Source organism: Oryctolagus cuniculus, chromosome 5, assembly GCF_964237555.1.
Source record: "Oryctolagus cuniculus chromosome 5, mOryCun1.1, whole genome shotgun sequence".
NCBI lineage: Eukaryota > Metazoa > Chordata > Mammalia > Lagomorpha > Leporidae > Oryctolagus > Oryctolagus cuniculus.
Window position 1 is genome coordinate 127,855,199 of NC_091436.1, and position 20,308 is coordinate 127,875,506.

Genomic DNA, 20,308 nt, shown 5'->3' on the forward strand with positions numbered 1-20,308 from the left:
GTGCCAAACATTTGGGGAGTGATCCAGAAAATGTAAGCTCTCTCTCTCTCTGCCTTTCCAATAAATGAGAACGAACTTCAAAATTTTAGAATGTCCCTCCTCACCTGGTGAAAAGCAACTGAGAGGCCCTGCTTGACCCGACCCCTCCCTGCCTCCTGCCACAGCCACCTGCGTTCCTCAGGGCCTGTGCACGGCCTGTCCCTCTGCCCCGCACCTCTGCCTTCCTTACCCCCGCCTCCTCCCCCCTCCTTACCCCCGCTGCTCAGAGCACACCTCTCAGCAGCACCTCCCCCAGGGGGGGAACCCTGACACCCCCGTCCTCACCCTGGATCCTCCAGGACTGCTTCTGTTGCTCCCCACAGCACTTTCCTCTTTGATGCATGGCATAATGATTTGTTTACTTCCTGCCATTCTCCTGAGGTTTTCTCCCAAGCAGCCAGGATGGCAGGTACACAGAGGAGGTGCTAAACGAATACCTTGAGTGAATGCTGGGCTGAGTTTTCATAAAAGAGTAAAAGCCGAGACATCTGGATGGCCTGCGGAAGGCAGCTCATTCAAATGTGGGATTTATGAAAATACAAATCTACTTTACCCTATTTAATGGACAGTTCCTTAACGTTCAAGCACACAGAGATAAACAAAGTACTACCCAGCAACAGTGCTTGAGATACACAGTCCCCAGTATGGAATGATTTAAAATCGCACTGACTGCGCTGCAGCAGTGTCCCTGAACGCAGGGCGGAGTGCACCTGCCGCACCCATACCACAGCACACCACGGAGCTGTACGGGCCGGAGAGGCTCTCCACACACAAACGTGAGAAGAACGTGGAGACAGAGGTGAGGGGAAGCGAGACTGGTTGGTGAGCTGCCGTCTGCGTCCGCGGCAATGACACAGACAGTGTCTCTGGAAACACATGGGGAGATGCCTGCTCTGCAGGAGGCCGAGTGGACAGCAGAGAACACAGTGGGAGGAGAACTGCCACCACGTGCCCTTTTGCACATTCTGAATTCTGAAATGCATTTCCCGGTCCAACAAAATGTTATCAAGTCCAACCGCCCATATACACACTGTTGCTGGAATCTGTTTTGAAGTCTTTTGGTTTCTACAGGAGGGCACGTGGTTGCAGAGCCCAGAACAGCAGGGGAGAGAGGAACACGTGCCTTGAGCTGCCAGGTGCCGGGCACAGATGCGCACCAGCTCGCGGGCACTCAGCTCCCCATTTTCACTGAGGGAGGTGTTCCTATTCCTGCTGCTTCGTGTGAAGAGGCCGACCCAGATGTTGGGGAATCAAAGCCACGTATCAGGAAGGTGGTCCATCCTGGATTTGCGGCTGAGAGGGGCACACCTTTCTGCATTGTGCTGGGGACGAGGCTCGGCCTCCATGTATCCGGGAGTCCTTGGGCAGTAGCGTTCACGACCACCGCCATGCCATCACTCGTTACCACGTGGAATCCTAGGTGACGCACGTGCAGGCCCTTTAACTACACCACATGTACAGAGGCAGGCTACTGTTGGCTGAGAAGCCTCTGCTCATTAGGTGAACCTGACTTAGCTCAAGACCCGATCACCATTAACTCAGCCCAAATTAACTGAGCCCAAACAGAAGTGTAGAGTAACAAGCTCCTCTGCTTCCTGTCCAGTCACGGGCTGTGGGCCCTAATTCTGGAAGGAGCAATTCAACAGCACAGAGAGCTTCAGCAAGTAACAGCGCACGGGCCCTCTCCCCTTGCCCTGAGCTGCTGGCTGCCACGTGGTGCATAGTGTCCTGGGACACTCGGTCAGCTTGCAGCCACCAAGCACCGAGGCCACTGCTGATTTCCAAGGACGGCTGAATGCAGACGCCTGACCGCAGGACCCTGAAAGCTGAGCAGCATTAGCGTTTCCTACAGATGTGGGATTCTCCTGGCACTCTCTCTCGAGATGCAGGAGCAATGGCAGGGCCTCGTCCTTGTATCGACGTCCACAACCAGGACGTAACACCCACGCCCCCTCACCCAGTGTGGCCCTATCTCCTCTCTAGTGTGGAATGTCTGAGCTGGCTCTGTGGCGTAGCAGGTTGAGCTGCTGCTTGCAGCGCTGGCATCCCATGAGCACCAGCTCGAGCCCTGGCTGCTGCACTGCTGATCCAGCTCCCTGCTATGGCCTGGGAAAGCAGAGGAAGATGGCCCAGTGCTTGGGCCCCTGTACCCATGTGGGAAACCCGGATGAAGCTCCTGATCAGCCCAGCTCCAGCTGTTGTAGCCATTTGGGGAGTCAACCAATGGATGATCTCTCTCTGCTTCTCCCTCTCTCAGTAACTGCCTTTCAAAAGAATAACAACTTAAATAAAAGCAATGCGTGTGAGAAGGCCAGGCCAGCCCCTCCACTCGGGCACTAGGCCCCCTCCTCTCACGCCCTCCCCCACCCTGTATTCCGTGCGTCCGTCCTCTCTTCACCGTCTTCCCTCTTTACCTCAGCACACTGTAATGCTGGATCCACCTTAAAGAAGGAACGCAAAACCCACAAAAGACCTCTCTTAAGCCCTGATTTGCCTCCATCAGTGTCCCCACCCCTTTCCTCCCCTTCCTTTTACAGCAACAGGCATCTTCACAAGGGCTGTCTGACAGAACTCGGGGACAACGGATGCTCGCTCCCTACACCGTCCTGTACCGTGGCTGCCGGCCACACGTGGCTGTGGGCACTGGAAATGTGGCTAGGGAGACTAGGGAACAGCTTTTCAGATCTATTCAATTTTAATTCAAACGTAAAGAGCCACATGTGACTGGCGGCTACTGCAGTGGACAGGACAAGTCTACACTCACCAACTCCAACCTCCTTCTACCCTCTTTGAATTCAGTGCAGGCCCTTGCTCTCATTCTCACTGGAACGGCTCTTAGCAAAAAGTCTAATGGTCGCATTCTCTACCCTCCTCCTGCTGCAACCAACCCCAGCTTTCTACACAGCTGATGGCTCTGCTCACCCGCCTCCATATTCTCTTCTCTCGGCCTCCAGGGCCCCACCCTCTCCTGGTCCTCCTCCATCTCCCTGGCTACTCCCTCCTCAGCTCTGAACCCGGAGAGGGCCAGGGCCATCAGTGCACCTCTTCTCTCACCCTCACTCCCCCTAGGAGAGTTCATCTACGCCCATGGTTTTCAATACCATCTATAGGCAAGCTGGCATCGCCAACCCCAGTGCTTGGCAAATTCCAGAGTGAGGCCCAACTCTCCATCTGCTCTCTCTCTCTCTCTTACACACACACACACTTTATTAGCTGGTTCTCCTGGGAAAAGAATCAGAGCAAATAATCTATGTGACCATGTCTCATTATCTGCCTTCCTCCCACTGCCTCCCAGCCAGGGGTCCCCTGCCTCTGCCTTGCCCCTCTAGCCAGTCCTCTACATGGCAACCTGATGGGTCCCACTGCCAACACACTTGCATCCAACCCTGACCCTCCTTGGCGTGACCACTCCAGTGGCCCCCATCTCCCTGAGTAGATGCCAAGTGCTTCATGTAACCTCCAAGACACGTACGTCTGACGTTCGTGAGCCAACTTCACCCCTTTTCTTCTCCTTGTTCACCCCATTCTGGCCACCTAAATGTCCTTGCTGTTCTTCAACACAACAAGCAACCTCCCACCTCAGGGCCTTTGCTGTTCCCGATGCAGGCAGTGAGCCCTGTACTCAAATGTCATCTCCTGGAACACTCTCATACCACATCCCCCCCATCACCATCCCCACTCCCCATCTCCTATTTTTCTTTAGTTCCACAAGGGCAGGGAATTTTGTCTGTTTTGCTTCCTACTACTTCCGCAAGCACCAGGGACTACGGCAGGCCTTGGCAGGTGCTCATTCAGTTTCTGCGGAATGAATGACTCCCCAGGACACAGCTGAAACTCCCCAGAAGTGTCAGGGGCACACCATGCAAGCACTAACACAGAGTGCTGGGGCAGGCCATGTCCAACTCCCAGGGTGACAGGCGGAGGGTGGGATGGGCCATTCTCGGAGCTACGCTGAAGCAGGCAGAGGCCAAGACCCACCGTGCTGATGTGAAGCGCCAGGTTCTCGGTGTCCGTCTGCTCATCCTGTTCCGAGGAATCCGTCTCTTCCATTTGCTGCATCTCCAGCTCCGACGGCAGAAGAGCGGTCAGGTAGGGGATGGTGAAAGGTCTGGCGGCAATCACTGTGGGGGTGGGAGACAGGAACGACTCCGTGGTCAAGGGGGCCCTGCAGCTGGCCTGGAGCCTTACGACACGCTGGTGCGAGGCACCGAGACAACTGCTGCACTCCAAGCACCTACACAACCTGCCCGGCAGTGTCCTCACGCCCACCCTATGGAGCGCATTGACCACTCCCGGTTTACAGATGGGAACGTGAGGCGCAGAGAGGCTATGCGACTTTCTCAGCACACAGAAAATGGCAACGTGAGATTCGAACTCAAACAGTGTGACTTCACCGCCCACCTGGAGCAAGCACAACTGAAGCCAGACAGAACCGGGACTTTAGCTAGGATCCTGGCAACGTGCTGGATCCAAGCTAAAGTGACCTGGTATCCAAGGTCCGCTGACCCCTCCAAGCACTGTCCCAGAACAGGCAGGGAGATTAACCCTTTCAGCAGGAAGGACCCAGGTCCCAAGGCTGGACTTGGGAACTCTCTGCACGGGAGCACCCCCACTGAGCTACGATGCTCCTAGTATACCAGGGTTCCAGTTCCCCCAAAAGCAATGAGTGAGGATGAGAGGAAGAAATCCATTAAAGATCATTAGGAAGTGGGTGTTTAGCCTAGTGGTTAAGACACCCATGTCCTATGCTGGAGTGCTTGGGTTTGACTCCTGGCTCTGGCTCCCGACTCCAGCTTCCTGCAATGCAGACCTGGGAGGCAGCCGCGATGGCTCAAGTATTTGGGTTCCTGCCACCACGTGGGAAACCTGGATCGTGTTCCCAGTTCCCGGCTCTGGCCCCAGCCTGGGCCCAGCCTTCACGGGCATTTGGGGAGTGAACTCATAGATGGGAGCTCTCTCTGCCTTTCAAACAAAACTTGACTGTCGGGAGATGTATTACTGTGTTGAAGGAACCGCTGAGCTATAGCCAGCCCAGGAGATATGTTAAAAAATTATTTTTATCCATATCATGTCTAGCAGTCAGACAGGGCTGGGTTTGAATGCTGCTCACTAGGCCTGTGACCTTCAGCAAACTGCTTCATGTCTCTTCTCTATGAGCCTTGGCTTCCTCTACAGGTGGTGATGAGATCATCCCTAACTCACGGGCTCACACGTGATTAAACAAGATGACGTGTGGGAAATGATTAGGACAGTGCCTGGCATTTAATAGCCATCAGCTGCTATCAGTCCAGAGTGGACACACAGCAGGCATCCAAAAGAAGCTGAAAGAGTCAGTCATCTAGACCACTATTCTCCCATTCACCTTTGCAAAAACTGGGCCTGTGGAGAGGAAGTAAGCTGGTCAACACAGAGCTAAGGGAGGCAGGGCCTGTGAGAGGACACCTGGGCTGTCACTTCTGTGCGAGCCTGACTCCCCTCGGGGCCACCTGAACTTGGTGCACCTCGGGGGCCGATCCCAATAGAAGCCATCACTGTTCTGGAGTCATCCGCGAGGGAAGGGGAGGCGGAACCCTGTGGGAAACCTCCAGCTATGGGAAGGAAGGGAGGGGGACACGGTGAGCCTGAACGCTAACACAGGTCCGCAGAGGGACGGCTCTCACGTGGGAACGTGCTGACGTCATCTTTGAAAAGGCTCTGGGTCTCGCCTGTCTTGGCCATGAACCGGGTGAGCGCCCGCTCCACGTCGCGCCTCTGCGATGCAGCCTTCTCCCGCAGCACCTGGTAGTCTGACACAGGCTCCCGGTAGGTCTACGGAGAGAAGAGCGGAGACACCGGGGTCATGCCAACGGACTGTTCTGCTCAGCGCAGGCCCCTGCCTTGCTGTGCCGTGTCCTTCCACCCTCTACAATGATCCACTGCCAGCAGTCAGAGCAGAAAGCTACCAGGCCAGAGGAAGGGCAGAAAGACAACTATGTACTTACACTAATATTTCTTTTTTTTTTTTTTTTTAGATTTATTTGAGAGGCAGAGTTACAGCAGAGATCTTCCATATACTGGTTCACTCCCCAAAGATTGGCTGCAACAGCCAGAACTGGGCTGATCTGAGGCAAGAAGCCAGGATCTTCTTCTGGGTCTCCCACGTGGGAGGCAGGGGGCCAAGCACCTGGGCCATCTCCATTGTTTTTCCAGGCCATAAGCAGGGAACTGCATCAGAAGTGGAGCAGCCAGGATTCGAACTGGTGCCCATATGGGATGCCAGCATCCCAGGTGAAGGCTTAACCTACTACACCACAGCGCCAGCCCCTATATTTCTTCTTAAAAGTAAGAAACATGGGGCCAGTGCTGTGGCATAGTGGGTAAAGCTGCCACTAGTGGTGCCGGCATTCCATATGGGTGCCAGTTTGAGTACTAGCTACTCTACTTCCCATCCGGCTCCCTGCTAATGGTCTGAGAAAGCAATGGAAGATGGCCCAGGTGCTTGGGCCCCTGCCACCCACTTAGGAGAACTGGAAGAAGCTCCTGGCCTCCCTCGCTATTGTACCCATTTGGGGAGCGAACCAGCAGATGGAAGATCTGTCTCTCCCTCTCTCTCTCTGTAACTTGGAAGGAAGGAAGAGAGGGTGGGAGGGAGGGAGGAAGGAAGAGAGAGAAAGAAAAAATAGGTATTAAGTTAAATAGGAAAGAAAAGTTCTGATGTTCTACTGTGCAGTAGGTGCCTACAAATAATGTGTGTGTCTTTAAAGCTAGAAGACAGATTTTACAAACTAAAATTAAAATTAAAAAATAAAATTAAGAAACGTGCAAACATTTACTGTAGAGACTGACCAGGGGCTCTACTCAGCATCCCTGGCAGCTGGCCCAGGGGTGAGATGCAACCTGAAAGGTGGGCATCCTCCCAGGGAAGCCCCAACAGGGACCACTGGTTCTATCAGTGTAATGGGACGTCCCTTAATCTGTGGGCTTTTTGTTTTTTTTTTTAAAGATTTATTTATTTTAAAGACAGTGACAGAGAATGGGGAAGAGACAGAGCAAGAGATCTTCCATCACTCCTCAAATGCCCACTAAAGCTGGGGCTGGGCCAGGCCAAATCCAGAAGCCCGGAACTCCAGCTGGGTGTGGGAGATGAGCCATCCTCTGCTGCCTTCCCAGATGCATTAGCGGGAAGCTGGACTGCAAGTGCAGTGGCCAAGACACGAGCCAGACACTGCAATGTGGGATATGGGAGTCTGAAGCTTTGGCTTAGCCGGCTGTACCATAATGCCTACCACACTGTGGATTTGCAGACTGTATCAACTTGTTTCTTTTTTAGTAATTTATTTATTTATTTGACAGAGTTAGAGAGGTGTCTTCCATCCACTGGTTACTCCCCAGATGGTCGCAATGGCTGGAGCTGGGCTGATCTGAAGCCAGGAGCCAGGAGCTTCTTCCCAGTCTCCCACGTGGGTGCAGGGGCACAAGGACTTAGGTCATCCTCTACTGCTTTTCCGGGCGCACCAGCAGGGAGCTGGATTGGAAGCAGAGCAGCTGGGACTCAAACCCGCAACAAGATTGGATGCCAGCAGCGCAGGTGGAGGCCCAACCTACTATGCCACAGCGCTGGCCCACCCACCGACCTGTTTTCTTAAATCAACTCTCACAGAATGGATACGCTGTTCCAAAAGATTTCCTCAAAAACAGAGACTGAAGAAATTATTAAGTGCAAGCGACTAAGAGGCCGCCATCCCTGCTCCTGATTTTGACAATGGCAGTGAACTTGCTACGGAGTGAAAACAGGTAGGATCTACACACGGGGTGGGTGTCGGTTAAGACACCCATCAGAGAGCCTGGATTTGCTTCTCATCTCTGCCTTGATTCCAGCTGCCTGTTGATGCGGATGCGAGGAGGCGGCAGTGACGGCTCCAGCAGCGGGGCTCCTAACACCCACATGGAGGACCTAGACTGAGTTCCTGGCTCTCGGCTTCAGCCTGACCCAGCTCTGGCCATTGCAGGCTTTGAGGGAGTGAATCTGCAGATGGGAGCTCGCTCTCTCTCAAACAAAAATCAAATAAACAAAGCTTATTTGTTTTAAAGCTATTCATTGGCGATTAGCCAAACATTTATATTGTAATGGCAAAGATAACATTCTAACAATGACCAAAAGAGTAACTACTATTCTTGACATAAAGACAAGGTTTTAAAAGAAGTACTTGGAAAAATTTCTACCATTGTTACTGTCCCTTCTGGTGTGTCATCAATACAGCTTCCTTATTTAAACATAGAAATTGGGGCCAGCCCTGTGGCACAGCAGGTAAAGCCTCCACCTGTAGCACCGGAATCCCTTGTGGGCATTGGTTGGAGTCTCGGCTGCTCCACTTCTAAACTAGCTCTCTTCTGTGGCCTGGGAAAGCAGTGGAAGATGGCCCAAGTCCTTGGGCCCCTGCACCCACAAAGGATACCCAGAAGAAGCTCCTGGCTCCTGACTTTGGATCAGCCCAGCTCTGGCCGTTGCAGTCATTTGGGGAATAAACCAGAGGATAGAAGACCTCTCTCTCTCTGCCTCTGCCTCTCTGTAACTCTGCTTTTCAAATAAATAAATCTTACAAAAAAAAAAATAGGAAAGCACACACAAAACTACCAGTTACCTAACGCTGCACCAAGAATTAGCATAGACATTTGGGGGACCCCTTCCAGTCTTGTTTCCACCTAGCTCAGCACTACGGTGGTCCGGTGGGACAGGCAATATTGGGGCTGGCTTCAGTTTCCTCAACTACACTTTTGCTGACAAATTTGTAAAATAATCGTCATCTGCCAAGCTGTTTCTCAATGGGGAAAAACGTCCCAATCTCTGAGCACCTCTCTGGTCCACAGCTTGTGGGACTCCAGCCCAGCTGTGAGCCGGAACCTGGGACTTACAGCAGTCACAGCCACTAGTGGGGCTTCATCACTCACCGGGGTTTTGATGTAGGTGTGGGGATCGGGGAACTCCGGAAAGTGGCTGGGGATGTGCGGTGGGTGGGGTCGGTTCTGCCCTGCGGTGAGGGCCTTGGGGGTCACTGGCTGATTGGTCACTGGAGCTGCAACAGAGTCACAACCGGTTACACCCGTGCCCAGGGCCCTGGTTTCACAGAATATGGTCTCTGCCCAAACCCGTCTTTTCTCCAAGTAAATGCCCACTGCCGCCTTCTAAAAGTCAGGTACGTTATCATTCCATCATTAACAGGCCTTCAGGGGCTTGAGAACCTATGAAGGCCACCCCTGCGAAGCCCAGTCCTGCTGGATGACCTTGGCTGATGGTCACACCTGCAATCGGCCTGCAAGCCTCTGAGGAGGGTAGGTGGGCGGCCGTGCCCATGGCACCTACGTGAAAGAATGTCTGAGAAACTGAGGAGGGTAGATGGGCTGCTGACTCCCTTTCTAGGGACCCCAGACACACAGAAAGCCGGGGAAGAAAGAGAGGACTGAAGAGTGGCAACTTTGAGAGGGGAATTCTTAAAAAGATGCCAACCTGAAAAAATTAGGAACAACAAAAAAAGTCCAGTGAATTCTCCCCAGGTCCTATAAGCCCAAACTAGTTATTCTACATTCAGCTTATGGCACCCAGCCTTATCTAAGGCACAGGTCGTCAAACATTTTACATAGAGGACAGGAGAGTGAACATCTTAGGTTTCACAGGGCGTTCAGGCTCTGTCATGACTAAACTCTGCCATTACAGCACAAAAGCAACCAGCCCTAGTGAGTAAATATGTCTGTGTGCCAATAAAGCTTTATTTATAAAGACAAGTAGTGGGAGGCCGGTGCCGCGGCTCACTAGGCTAATCCTCCGCCTTGCGGCGCCGGCACACCGGGTTCTAGTCCCGGTCGGGGCGCCAGATTCTGTCCCGGTTGCCCCTCTTCCAGGCCAGCTCTCTGCTGTGGCCTGGGAGGGCAGTGGAGGATGGCCCAAGTACTTGGGCCCTGCACCCCATGGGAGACCAGGATAAGTACCTGGCTCCTGCCATCAGATCAGCGTGGTGCGCCGGCCGCAGCACGCCGGCCATTGGAGGGTGAACCAATGGCAAAAGGAAGACCTTTCTCTCTGTCTCTCTCTCTCACTATCCACTCTGCCTGTCAAAAAAAAAAAAAAAAAAAAAAAAAAGACAAGTAGTGGGGCACAGGCCATAGTTTACCAATCTCGATCCAGGGAAGAATGATTACTTTGCAGGTTTCCAAGCATCAGCACTTGCTCTTCTGGTGCCTGAACCTCACACCCTGACCCCACCAGCCTAGATAGAGGTTATATGGTGAACAGCCCAGAGACTGGAAGGAGCCTGCGACAATCCAATCCCTGGCCCCTCCAACTAACTCATTCCCCAAGCGCCGGAGACATCTGCCAAGGGCCTGAGCTCAGTCACTTACGGGCAGTGATGACCATCCTCTGAGACCGTTTCGCGTAGGCAGGGAGAGTGTCCACGTTGAAACCTAAGACACAGGGGAACAAACATCACCGCCCAGCCTGTGGACAGTGAACATGGGATGAGGGGGGACACTGCGGAGAAGCGGCCTAAACTCCACTCAGCCACGCTGCTGCCGCTGAAGAGAATCCACCAACGGGGAGTTAGGCGTTCTCTTAAATGCGTTCAAAACCCTCGCTAGCTAAGTCTCCCAAGCTAGAGGCAAACCAGGGGAACACAAAGGCACCCAGAATACTCAGTAGACACGCTGATCCCGAGGGACTCCTCGCTCCCGCATTACCCCACCCGCTGCCCCCAGCACTGCACACGGGAGTCGCACTTACCCATCTCCACGAGCGTGACCACAATATCCGACAGCGTGGGCTGAGTCCGGGCTGTGTGCTCACAGTAAGACTTGGCACTCCTCCCAATCTCTGAGATGTCTAAGGGGTGGGGGTCAAAGGCACAGACTTTCATCCTCAGTTCCTCAAAACCGAAACAGACTTATCTCCCACGTGAGCCGGCCACGCTACCTCTACGTGTACGCCCAAAGCTGCTGGAAGCAGGGATCCAGGAAGACACTTGTACGCCGATGTTCACAGGAACGTTATTGACAATAGTCAAAGACCTGCTGCCCACTGACAGATGAACGGATAAACAAAGTGTGGCACCTACGGACCACGGAATAGCATTCGGTCTTCGAAAGGAATGAAATGCCGGCAGGCTACGGCATGGATGAGCTTGGAAAACATTACGCTAAGTGAAACGAGGCAGATACAAAAGGACAAATGTTTAAAGATCTCATTTACATGAGGTACCTAGAAACGGCAAATCCATAAGAAACAGCAAGTAGGAGGGAGGTTCCTAGGGGCTGAGGGGTGGGAGGGGCAAAGGGGCAATGGGGAGCTGTTCTTAATGGGCGTACAATTTCTGTATGTAGGTTTCACATACAGTGAAAGTTCTGGAAGTTCTGGAAATGGATAGTGCTGACGGTTGCCCAACACCATGAATATACTAAGTCCATGGAATTGTACATTTAAAAATGGAAGGAGGGATTCATTTTGTTATGCAGAGCTTACTCCCCTCTAAAGATCTTATACTACGGGGGCCACTTTTTGTTTCTTCTGCTGAAAGCGGAACCTCTAGTTCACAGTCATGCTGAAGTCCTCCGGGGCACGGTGGAAGGTGCCTAAGACACAGCTTAGGGAGTTGGGCCGCGTGGATGGGCTTTGGAGGTGGCTGGGAAGTGCCATGAACATCCTGACTCAGGATGAATTCATTTATTTTTTTAAAGGTTTTATTTAATTATTTGAAAGGCAGAGTTACAGAGAGAGAGAGGGAAAAGAGAGAGGGAGAGAGTGAGAGAAAGAGAGGGAGAGAAATTTAACCACTGGTTCACTCCCCAGATGGGCACAATGGCCGGGGCCGGCTCATGGCCAAAGCTAGGAGCCAGGAGCTTCTTCCAGGTCTCCCACGTAGGCGAAAGGGCTGAAGCACTTGGGCCACCCTCCGCTGCTTTCCCAGGTGCATTAGTGGAGAGCTGGATCAGAAGTGGAGCAGCCAGGAATTGAACATGTACCCAAATGGGATACCAGCACTGCAGGCAGCCTACCCAGCTATGCCACAGCACTGGCCCCACAGCGCTGAATTCAATGCACAGGAAAAGTCTCTCTCTGGGGACGAGCGCACAGGTTTCATTCAGAGAAGAAATGGATCCCAAAAGATAAGGAGACCCTGTCCCAGGGACCCAGCTGCTCATAAGATAAAAGCATTAGAAGCACAAAGTCTACCTGAAACCTATCCCAACTGCTGCCGCCTGAGCCAGTCACTGACACCAGTCTCTAGACAGAACCTTCACACTCTCAATTCCAAGATCTTCTCAAGAACGGAATTCTTTTTTTGGTTGGGAATTATTAGTTCATTTTTGGGGGCCAAAGTTGTCAAAGTGCAGTCCGGAAACCCCTGGCAGTCTCCCAAATCTTTTCCAGAGTCTACAGGTCAAAATGGTTACTTTTTAAAAGATTTATTTATTTAGTTGAAAGTCAGAGTTACAGAGAGAGAGAAAGTGAGGCAGAGAGAGAGAGAGAGAGAGAGAGATCGATCTTCCATCTGCTGGTTCACTCTCCAGATGGCTGCAATGGCTGGAGCTGTGCCAATCTGAAGCCAGGAGCTTCTTCCAGGTCTCCCACATGGGTTCAGGGGCCCAAGGACTTGGGCCATCTTCTACTGCTTCCCCAGGCCAGGCAGAGAGCTGGATTGGAAGTGGAGCAGGCGGGACTTCAACCAGCGCCCATATGGAATGCTGCATTGTAGGCGGTGGTTTTACCCGCTATGCCACAGCACCAGCCCCTACAAGTCAAAATTATTTTCTTAACAAAATTAAGTCATTATTTGACTTTTTTACTGTCATTCTCTCATGTACTTTTCCAGGGTTATATGACTTCGGATGACATCACCACTCTGATGAATAACGGAATGTGTGACTGTATATCCTTACATTTTAGAATTTTATTTTCAAATCTGGCAAATATAGGCACATGCTATATATACCTAAGTATTATGCATATGTATAGCATATGTATAACATATTTTGTACACATATAAAAGCTCTTGGGGATCCTCAATATTTGAGTCTGAAAGTGGTTCTGAGACCAAGAAGTGTGAGGTCACAGGTTTAGGAAAACATCTGGTATTAGAAGTTCAAGGGGCAGGCGTGTGGCACAGTGGTTAAGATGCCAGTTGGGATGCCCACAAGCACACACTGGAGTGCCGGGGTTCCAAGTCCTGGCTCTGCTCCCAGTTTCAGCCTCCTGCCAACACACACTCTGGGAGGCGGCGAGTGAGGGCTCTGGAACTCGGCTCACTGCCACTCATGCGAAAGGCCTGGGCGGAGTCCCTGGCTCCTGGGTTCAGCCTGGCCCAGCCCTGGCAGTGGTGGGCATTTGGAGAGTGAACCAGCAGTTGAGAGATCTCTGTCTGTCTCCCTCTCTGCCTTTTAAATAAATAAATATATTTAAAAGTAATATTAAAAAAAAGTTTCTAAAATCAGCTGCAGAAAGTGGCTCCACCCAGGGTCACACCCTACTCAGGGCAGCACACATCTGGGTCTGATCGAGACCTGGGCACAAAGGCGGGGCCTTTTCTCCTTGGCAGACGACAGCCGCTCCAAGGACGCCCACCTGTTGGCCAGCTCTTTGTTGGGTCTGCACTGCACTTCAGTTCTTCTACTTCTTTTCACAGGTGCTGGTCCCTAAGAAATACTGTAGGAATCCCCCAACACCCCTTGTCCAATTCTAGCCCCTAAGAAATTTTAAACAGGCCACAACAGGCTCCTAAGGCTCAGCAATCCCTTAAAAGTTGTTTTTCAGGGCCAGAGTGCTGTGGCGTAGCGGGTAAAGCCGCTGCCTGTAGTGCCGGCGTCCCATATGCGCACCAGTTTGAGTCTCAGCTGCTCCACTTCCAATCCAGCTCTCAGTTATGATCTGGGAAAGCAGAAGATGGCCCAAGTCCCTGGGCCCCTGCACCTGCATGGGAGACCTGGAAGAAGCTCCTGGCTCCTGGCTTCGTATCAGCCCAGCTCTGGCCATTGCAGACATCTGGAGAGTGAACCAGCAGATGGAAGACCTCTCTCTCTGCCTCTGCCTCTCTGTAACTCTGCCATGCAAATAAATAAATAAATCTTTTTTTTTCTTAATAAAAAGTTGTTTTTCCCTATTCTAGTCAACATACCCTCATTCTATCACATAATACAGCACCTCCTTACTAATGTACTAGCATCTATTCCAGGGCGTTAGTCCTGACACTCCCCCCACCCCACGAAGGTGTGAGTCCTCCCAGAAGAGAGAGCAAAACAGCAATAATGAGGGCTCCAAGTCCTCGACAGCGTGCAGCCCCCCAGCTTTGACTGCCGTACTCACAACCCCGCGCGCCTCAATTACTACCCCACTCCACAAAGGAGGGCGTTGAGGTTCAAGAGGGTGAGCGAGCTGCTGGCGCTACGCAGTGGCAGGGGGACGATTTCCAGCCCGGGCTGCGTGGCTGGAAAGCCTGAAGTCTCTCCCCTCCGCCGCCGTCACAACGCAGGGCGCAGAAGGGACGGGGCCCGCCGCTGCCCGGTACTCACAGCTCTGCAGCATCTCCGTCAGGGTTTCCACGGACGCCTTCTCTGCGCTCTCAAACCCGGCCTCCGTCAGCAGAGAGCTCACGACCACCTGCAGGGTTCTCCTCCGGGCCAGGTGGTAGTTGTCGGCAGGGTTGGTGGACTGTTTGCTCCCCGACCTCTGGGAACCGGCAGGGAGAGCAGTGTCACCCCCGGGACAAGAGGGCAGCGAGCAGTCCCCGGATCGTTCACGGCAAGCGCGCGTCCCGTGCTAAACACCAGCGCTGCGACCTGCAAATCTTGGCCGACCGAGCGAAAACCGAGCCGGAGGGCCCCTCCCAGAGACCATCGGCATCCCCCAAACCTAAGGCGCTATAATGCAAAATGGCTGGGGTTTCCTGTTCTGTGTGTTTCTTGTTTTTCCCACACTCTCTACTCCCGCACATTATCAGCACAGCGGAAGAAACACTCGTGACGGGACTCAATTAAACCTAGCTCCCGGGAGAAAAGTAAACGGGGTCTCTATCGTTCGTCATCCCACTTCCACACCGTTTCATTAGCAAGGAGAATTAAAGCAATAACATCACACGGAGCCGAGGAGAGGGCGAAAGACCACAGCACGCCTTGGTAGGGAAGCTCAATATTTTGAAGCAGGAATCCCGCCCAGCTCTGCCTGGCCAATGAAGAGGCGAAACAGTCCTCTCTGGACCAATCAGGAGATGTTCCGGGTTCCCAACCGAGCAAACCAATCAGGACACAGGTTCACCAACTCAGGAGGCCGCCGCCAAGTCCCTCAGAGGGGTGGGCGCGCACAGCCTGAGGGGCCCTCCTCCGGTCGCAGCCCACGCTGGGGCGGGATAGCTGGGCATAAGCCTGCTGCCCAGGCCAGGGGAAAGTTGCAGAGTACCCCAACTCTCTCAGCGCCGGGCCCGCGCTTCTACCCCTTACCGTTCCGGAGCCGCCAGCCCCGGCAGCGGCCGCCGTGTCGGCCATCTTGCCCTGGCGTAACGTGCGTGAGCGCGGGGCGCGATGGGACTTGTAGTCACGGGGCGGGGGTGGGCGGGGCGCGCGCACGCTCCTCCCGGTTTTCCGAAGCCTCGCTGGGTGGGGGTGCGCACGTGACCATTTGTATGCGAAGTGTGTGGGCTTGGGGGGGGGGTGCGAAAATGCTATCTTGGTTTACGCGAATTAAAATAAGCCTGTTTTAATAGTGAATCGTTTCTGATGAGGAAGGATCCAGGAGGTAGTCTACACTGGCAGGGTTTCTCCAAACGTCTCTGGTTATTAGCCACACCTGGCTGGGCCCAGCGCGGTCCTAGTGACCCCACCGTGGGAAAGGGGCTTGGGGATTTGGTTACCAAGCTCCCTGGGTCCTCTTGGGAAACCCTGGGGCATCTGATCTCGTGATTTTGTGCGGCCGTCCGTGGACCCCTTGGGGATGGGCGTGCCTGCTCCGGGCCTGCCTCAGTCCTCGAGCGTCGCGTCCGCGTGGCCGCCGAGGGTCTTGGGGGGGGGGTGTGTGTCGAGGGTCCACGCCGCGCCTGCGCCTTGGCAGGGCACGGACGCTGGGCTTGGGTCCCAGCCCTCGGCGGCTGCAGGAGTTTGGGCACAATACCTAACCGCTCTGTGCGTCAGTCTCCTTTTCTGTGAATCTGGGGGTGGAGGGGTGCTGACGGCCGAGGGGACAACCAGGTAACGACGGCAGGGGACTGTCCCGGTGCCCGACGTGCAGCCAGTTGCCCCACTGTGTGGTGGGCTTCCTGGGTCGCGCGCGCTGGCGGGCCCCGCTAGGCGCCTGCTGGCCGTGCGCACCTGAGCCCGCCGGGGCCCCGTCCCCTACCTAGGGCGCGCGGGGCGGGGCCGGCGGGGGTCGGCACCCGGGCTGCGCGGAGCCGCGCCCCAGCCCCTTTGTCTCCCCCGCCCCCTCTTCCCCACTTCCTGCCCAGCTTCAAACTCGGGATCCGCCGACTTTGTAAACACGCCGCGGTCGCGGGGGCGGAGCCTGGGTCTGTTTGGGCGCCTGGGGACGGGGTGCGCTGCCTCGCCGCGGCTGCGGGCTGCGACCACCCCCACCCCAGCCCCCCGCCACTTCCCGAAGACCGAGGCCAGAGGCGGCGGGGGAGCGCGTGTGCGGCCACCCCGGGTGCTCCGCGGGACTCACCTGCCCACGAGGTAGGCTTGGGGGCTGGCGCAGCGGGGAGAGGCGATGTGGGCATCACCCCCTGGCCCTGGGGCTTCGCGGTTCACGCTAGATATCCTGAGCGGCCGGGGGGGGGGGTCGCCAGAGGTTGGGTTGGGGGTCTCCGCGCCGTCAGCACCTCCCTGGCGGCCCCTCAGCCGGGCCCCTTTGCGCTCCCAGGACGCGCGCGCCGCTTCGCGTGTACTCGAAGGGCGGAGAAGCCCTTGCGCCTCTGCGCTCACCGCCGCCCCCTTAAGCGGACCTGGGAGCGAGGGCGCTTCCCTGGGCTGTTCCCGTTCTTCCTACCCCAGAGCGGGGCGCGAGAGACCGAGGCCGGGGGAGGCCACTGTTTGTCCCGCCGTCGCCTCTGATGGGTGCACAGGGGAGAGTTTGCGCGTCGGCGGTGTGTCTGAGTGTTAACCCGAGGAGTCACCGCAGAAGCCGGTGTAAGGCAGGGGGCACGGAGGGGCCGAGCGTGGGCCGTGCGCCGGCTCTGTGTGGGGTGCCGAGAGTGCGGGAGTGCGCATCCACAGCCACAGCACAGCCCGGGGACGTGCCCAGGGCGGCGCGAAGCGTCAGGGAGAAAGGGAGCTTTGAGCTGGATTCGGAAGGAAGGATGGACAGATCGCTGGGTAGGGACGTTAGTGGGAAGACTGGGGGCACTGCTCATCCCACAGAACTGGACTGCACTCCGCTGTGGGCTACGTGGTGACCCAGCAGCAACTGCTCTCTCTAGCGCACTGCCCAGGTATGAAGAGGAGGTGGGGATGAATTCGAGGAAAGGCAGATGTCTGGGCTGGTTCCCAAACAGCCAATAATGTCCAGCTGGTGCAGCGCCCCCCACACCTGGGCTCCGAGCTGTTTCCTCTGGCAGGTGCTGGCCCTCTGAAACACCCCCCCTCCCCCCTGTCTCTGTTCCCCGTGGGAGCAGACGTCAGTGGGGAGGTGGATCTCCATTGCTTCCCGGCAGATGCTCCGCGCTCATTCCTGGCGCAGGCACTGAGGAATCCCTGCGGCACCTGTGTGCGTGGCCGCTCTCCGTCTGCGTGCGCCCCGGGTGTTCAGGGTGTTCAGGGTTCAACAGGTGGGAGCGTCCGCCCCTCTAGAAGCTGAAGTTGAAAGCACCTCTGTTTCAGTCTGTACCCAGCCCTGAGTTTCAGCCCGTCCTCCCCTGCGGCAGCGGCAGGCACTGGGGTTAGCCCTGCTCCGTGGGTGAGGAACCCCGGGTCTGGGGGAGCTGAGTAGGCTTCCTAACGAGGATGCAAGAGGGAAGTGGCAGAGCTGGCACGGAAACCCGGGTCGCTGGACTTGGGAGACCCCGTTCCTAACCACTGGGCCAACCTGCCTCCTTGGCCACCTGTGGGCCAGGGCCTGGGGAGTTTTCACTGACTCTGGGTGGTCCTGTGTCTTGGGTGATTCCAAAGAGTGTGGGCAGCCATCTTCTGGGTGCTGGCACTGTTTGCAGAGAGCCCCAGCAGCCTGGAGTCGGGTTGTGAGGACTGCACAGAGCAGTGTGTGTGTGTGTGTGTGTGTGTGTGTGTGTTGTTAGCCACACCCCGGAGGGAGGGGAAATGTCAATAACCCAAGGGCAGCCAACCTAACGAGTTCAGATGCAGAAAAAGCACCCGACGTGGCAGTGATGTGCCAGGGTCTGGAGACGCGGGGAACCAAGACACCCCCGTTTTCTTTTTCATCTTGAAGAATAAGAGTGACCCTCATAGTCCAGGTTCCGGAGGGGCACTCTAGCTTGGTAGCCAAGTGGGGAGGATGGGCAGGCAGGGAGAGGCAGCAGCCTGAAGATGCTCACTCGGGTGGGCCAGGCCACGTGGCTACGGACTCCAGCTGTGGGGCTCCACCTCCTCGCAGAAGTGAAGTTTCTCCCAGGGCCCTCTGCACTGGCCAGGGGAGGCCCTAAGGCTGGGTGTGGGGTGGCTGTTGGTGCAGGTGGCTCAGGTAGAGCGTGGTCCCTGGAGATGCCAGGGTGGGAATTGTGGCTCTCTGCAGACCCCCCCTCTGCCATGCACACACTTCCCTCCCTTGCTGGCTGGGGGCAGGGTGGGGGCAGAGCCCTTGGCACACCCCCTCCCTCCCCCAGGCACCGGCTGAGCGGTGGAGGACAGGTTGTACTATTGAGAAACCGCAAGAGGAAGTTTAGAGAGGGCCGGGGTGGGGAAAGTGGTGGGCCCCTGCCAAGTTTCCCTTTTCCTGCCCAGCCTTGGCTGTGTTTATCTTGCCCACAGAGACATTTAAATTTTAAATCCTGAGTTAACCCATTGCCTGCAACCCATGTGGGCACTAGTTCACTTGTCCCCGGCTGCTCCACTTCCAGTCCAGCTCCCTGCGAATACACCTGGGCAAACAGCGGAAAACAGCGTGAGTCCTTGGACCACTGCCACCCATGTGGGAGACCTGGATGGAGCCCCTGGCCCCTGGTGTGGCCTGGCCCCCAGCCAGCTGTTGCAGCATTTGGGGAGTGGACTGGTGGATGGAAGATATTCTCCCTCCCTCACTCCCTCTCTGTAACTCTGCCTTTCAAATAGGTAAATCTTTAAAAAAATTTGTCTTGGGTAAATCTGTGTTTCAGAGAGTGCCGAGGCCTGCCCCTGGGTGGGGCTGGGACAAGTCCTCCTTTGCTGGATTTCACCTGGCATTGCAGGAAGTCTCCTCTGCCCCTCTCTGCCCCTCACCTCTGGCTCCCCCAGAGCTCTCCCTGCAGCCTTTAAACCCCGGAGTAATGGTCACTTAGGAGCGGAATGGGGCATATTATCTCATTTAACAGTCTCCATAGCTCCAGGCAGTAAATACCTCTATCCCCAGGTTACAGACTGAAAGGCTGAGGGACTTACCCAAAGCCCCATAGCTGGTAAGCAGGCGTGCAGAATTTGAGTCCATCTGACTTCAAAGTCTGGGTTCCTTTAAACTAGTCCTCCACCAGTCAGAGCAGCAACTTCTCCAGACAGTAAGGAGGTTGAGATCTAAAAATGTTTATTATTATTTTTTATTTATTTATTTGACAGGTAGAGTTACAGACAGTGAGAGAGAGAGACAGAGAGAAAGATCTTCCCTCCATTGGTTCACCCCCAACAAATGGCCTCATCAGCCAGAGTTATGCCGATCTGAAGCCAGGAGCCAGGTGCTTCCTCCTGGTCTCCCATGCGGGTGCAGGGCCCAAGGACCTGGGCCATCTTCCACTGCCTTCCCGGGCCACAGCAGAGAGCTGGACTGGAAGAGGAGCAACCAGGACTAGAACCAGTGCCCATATGGGATGCTGGCGCCACAGGCAAAGGATTAGCCTAGTGCGCCATGGTGCCAGGCCCTTATTATTTTTTTAAGAGATGTATTGGGCCGGCACCGTGGCTCAATAGGCTAATCCTCTGCCTTGCGGCGCTGGCACACTGGGTTCTAGTCACGGTCAGGGCACCGGATTCTGTCCCAGTTGCCCCTCTTCCAGGCCAGCTCTCTGCTATGGCCCAGGAAGGCAGTGGAGGATGGCCCAAGTGCTTGGACCCTGCACCCACATGGGAGACCAGGAGAAGCACCTGGCTCCTGCCTTTGGATCAGCACAATGCGCCGGCCGCGGTG

The 20,308-nt window shown here is 55.1% G+C and overlaps 2 protein-coding genes across 5 annotated transcripts in view; one reads left to right on the plus strand and one right to left on the minus strand.

The window, feature by feature from the left end:
• The window catches only part of TAF8 (TATA-box binding protein associated factor 8), a 28,995-nt gene extending 13,435 nt beyond the window's left edge, over positions 1-15,560 (minus strand). For 2 of the 3 annotated variants that reach the window (XM_008262913.4, XM_051855711.2), the window contains exons 1-7: positions 15,496-15,558; positions 14,572-14,728; positions 10,793-10,891; positions 10,414-10,476; positions 8,968-9,092; positions 5,700-5,847; positions 4,018-4,160 (exon numbers count right to left, since the gene is read on the minus strand). In XM_008262913.4, the coding sequence (XP_008261135.1) occupies positions 4,018-4,160; positions 5,700-5,847; positions 8,968-9,092; positions 10,414-10,476; positions 10,793-10,891; positions 14,572-14,728; positions 15,496-15,540 (780 nt within the window). In that variant the 5' untranslated portion in view covers positions 15,541-15,558. Of the gene's footprint in view, positions 1-4,017; positions 4,161-5,699; positions 5,848-8,967; positions 9,093-10,413; positions 10,477-10,792; positions 10,892-14,571; positions 14,729-15,495 lie in introns of all 3 variants that reach the window. The other variant, XM_002714675.5, reaches the window with a different exon arrangement.
• A 959-nt stretch (positions 15,561-16,519) lies between these two features.
• CCND3 (cyclin D3) overlaps positions 16,520-20,308 on the plus strand; it is a 99,380-nt gene continuing 95,591 nt past the window's right edge. The window contains exon 1 of one of the 2 annotated variants that reach the window (XM_051855705.2): positions 16,520-16,719. The gene's annotated coding sequence lies outside the window, so the exon portion shown is untranslated. The remainder of the gene's footprint in view (positions 16,720-20,308) is intronic. The other variant, XM_051855704.2, reaches the window with a different exon arrangement.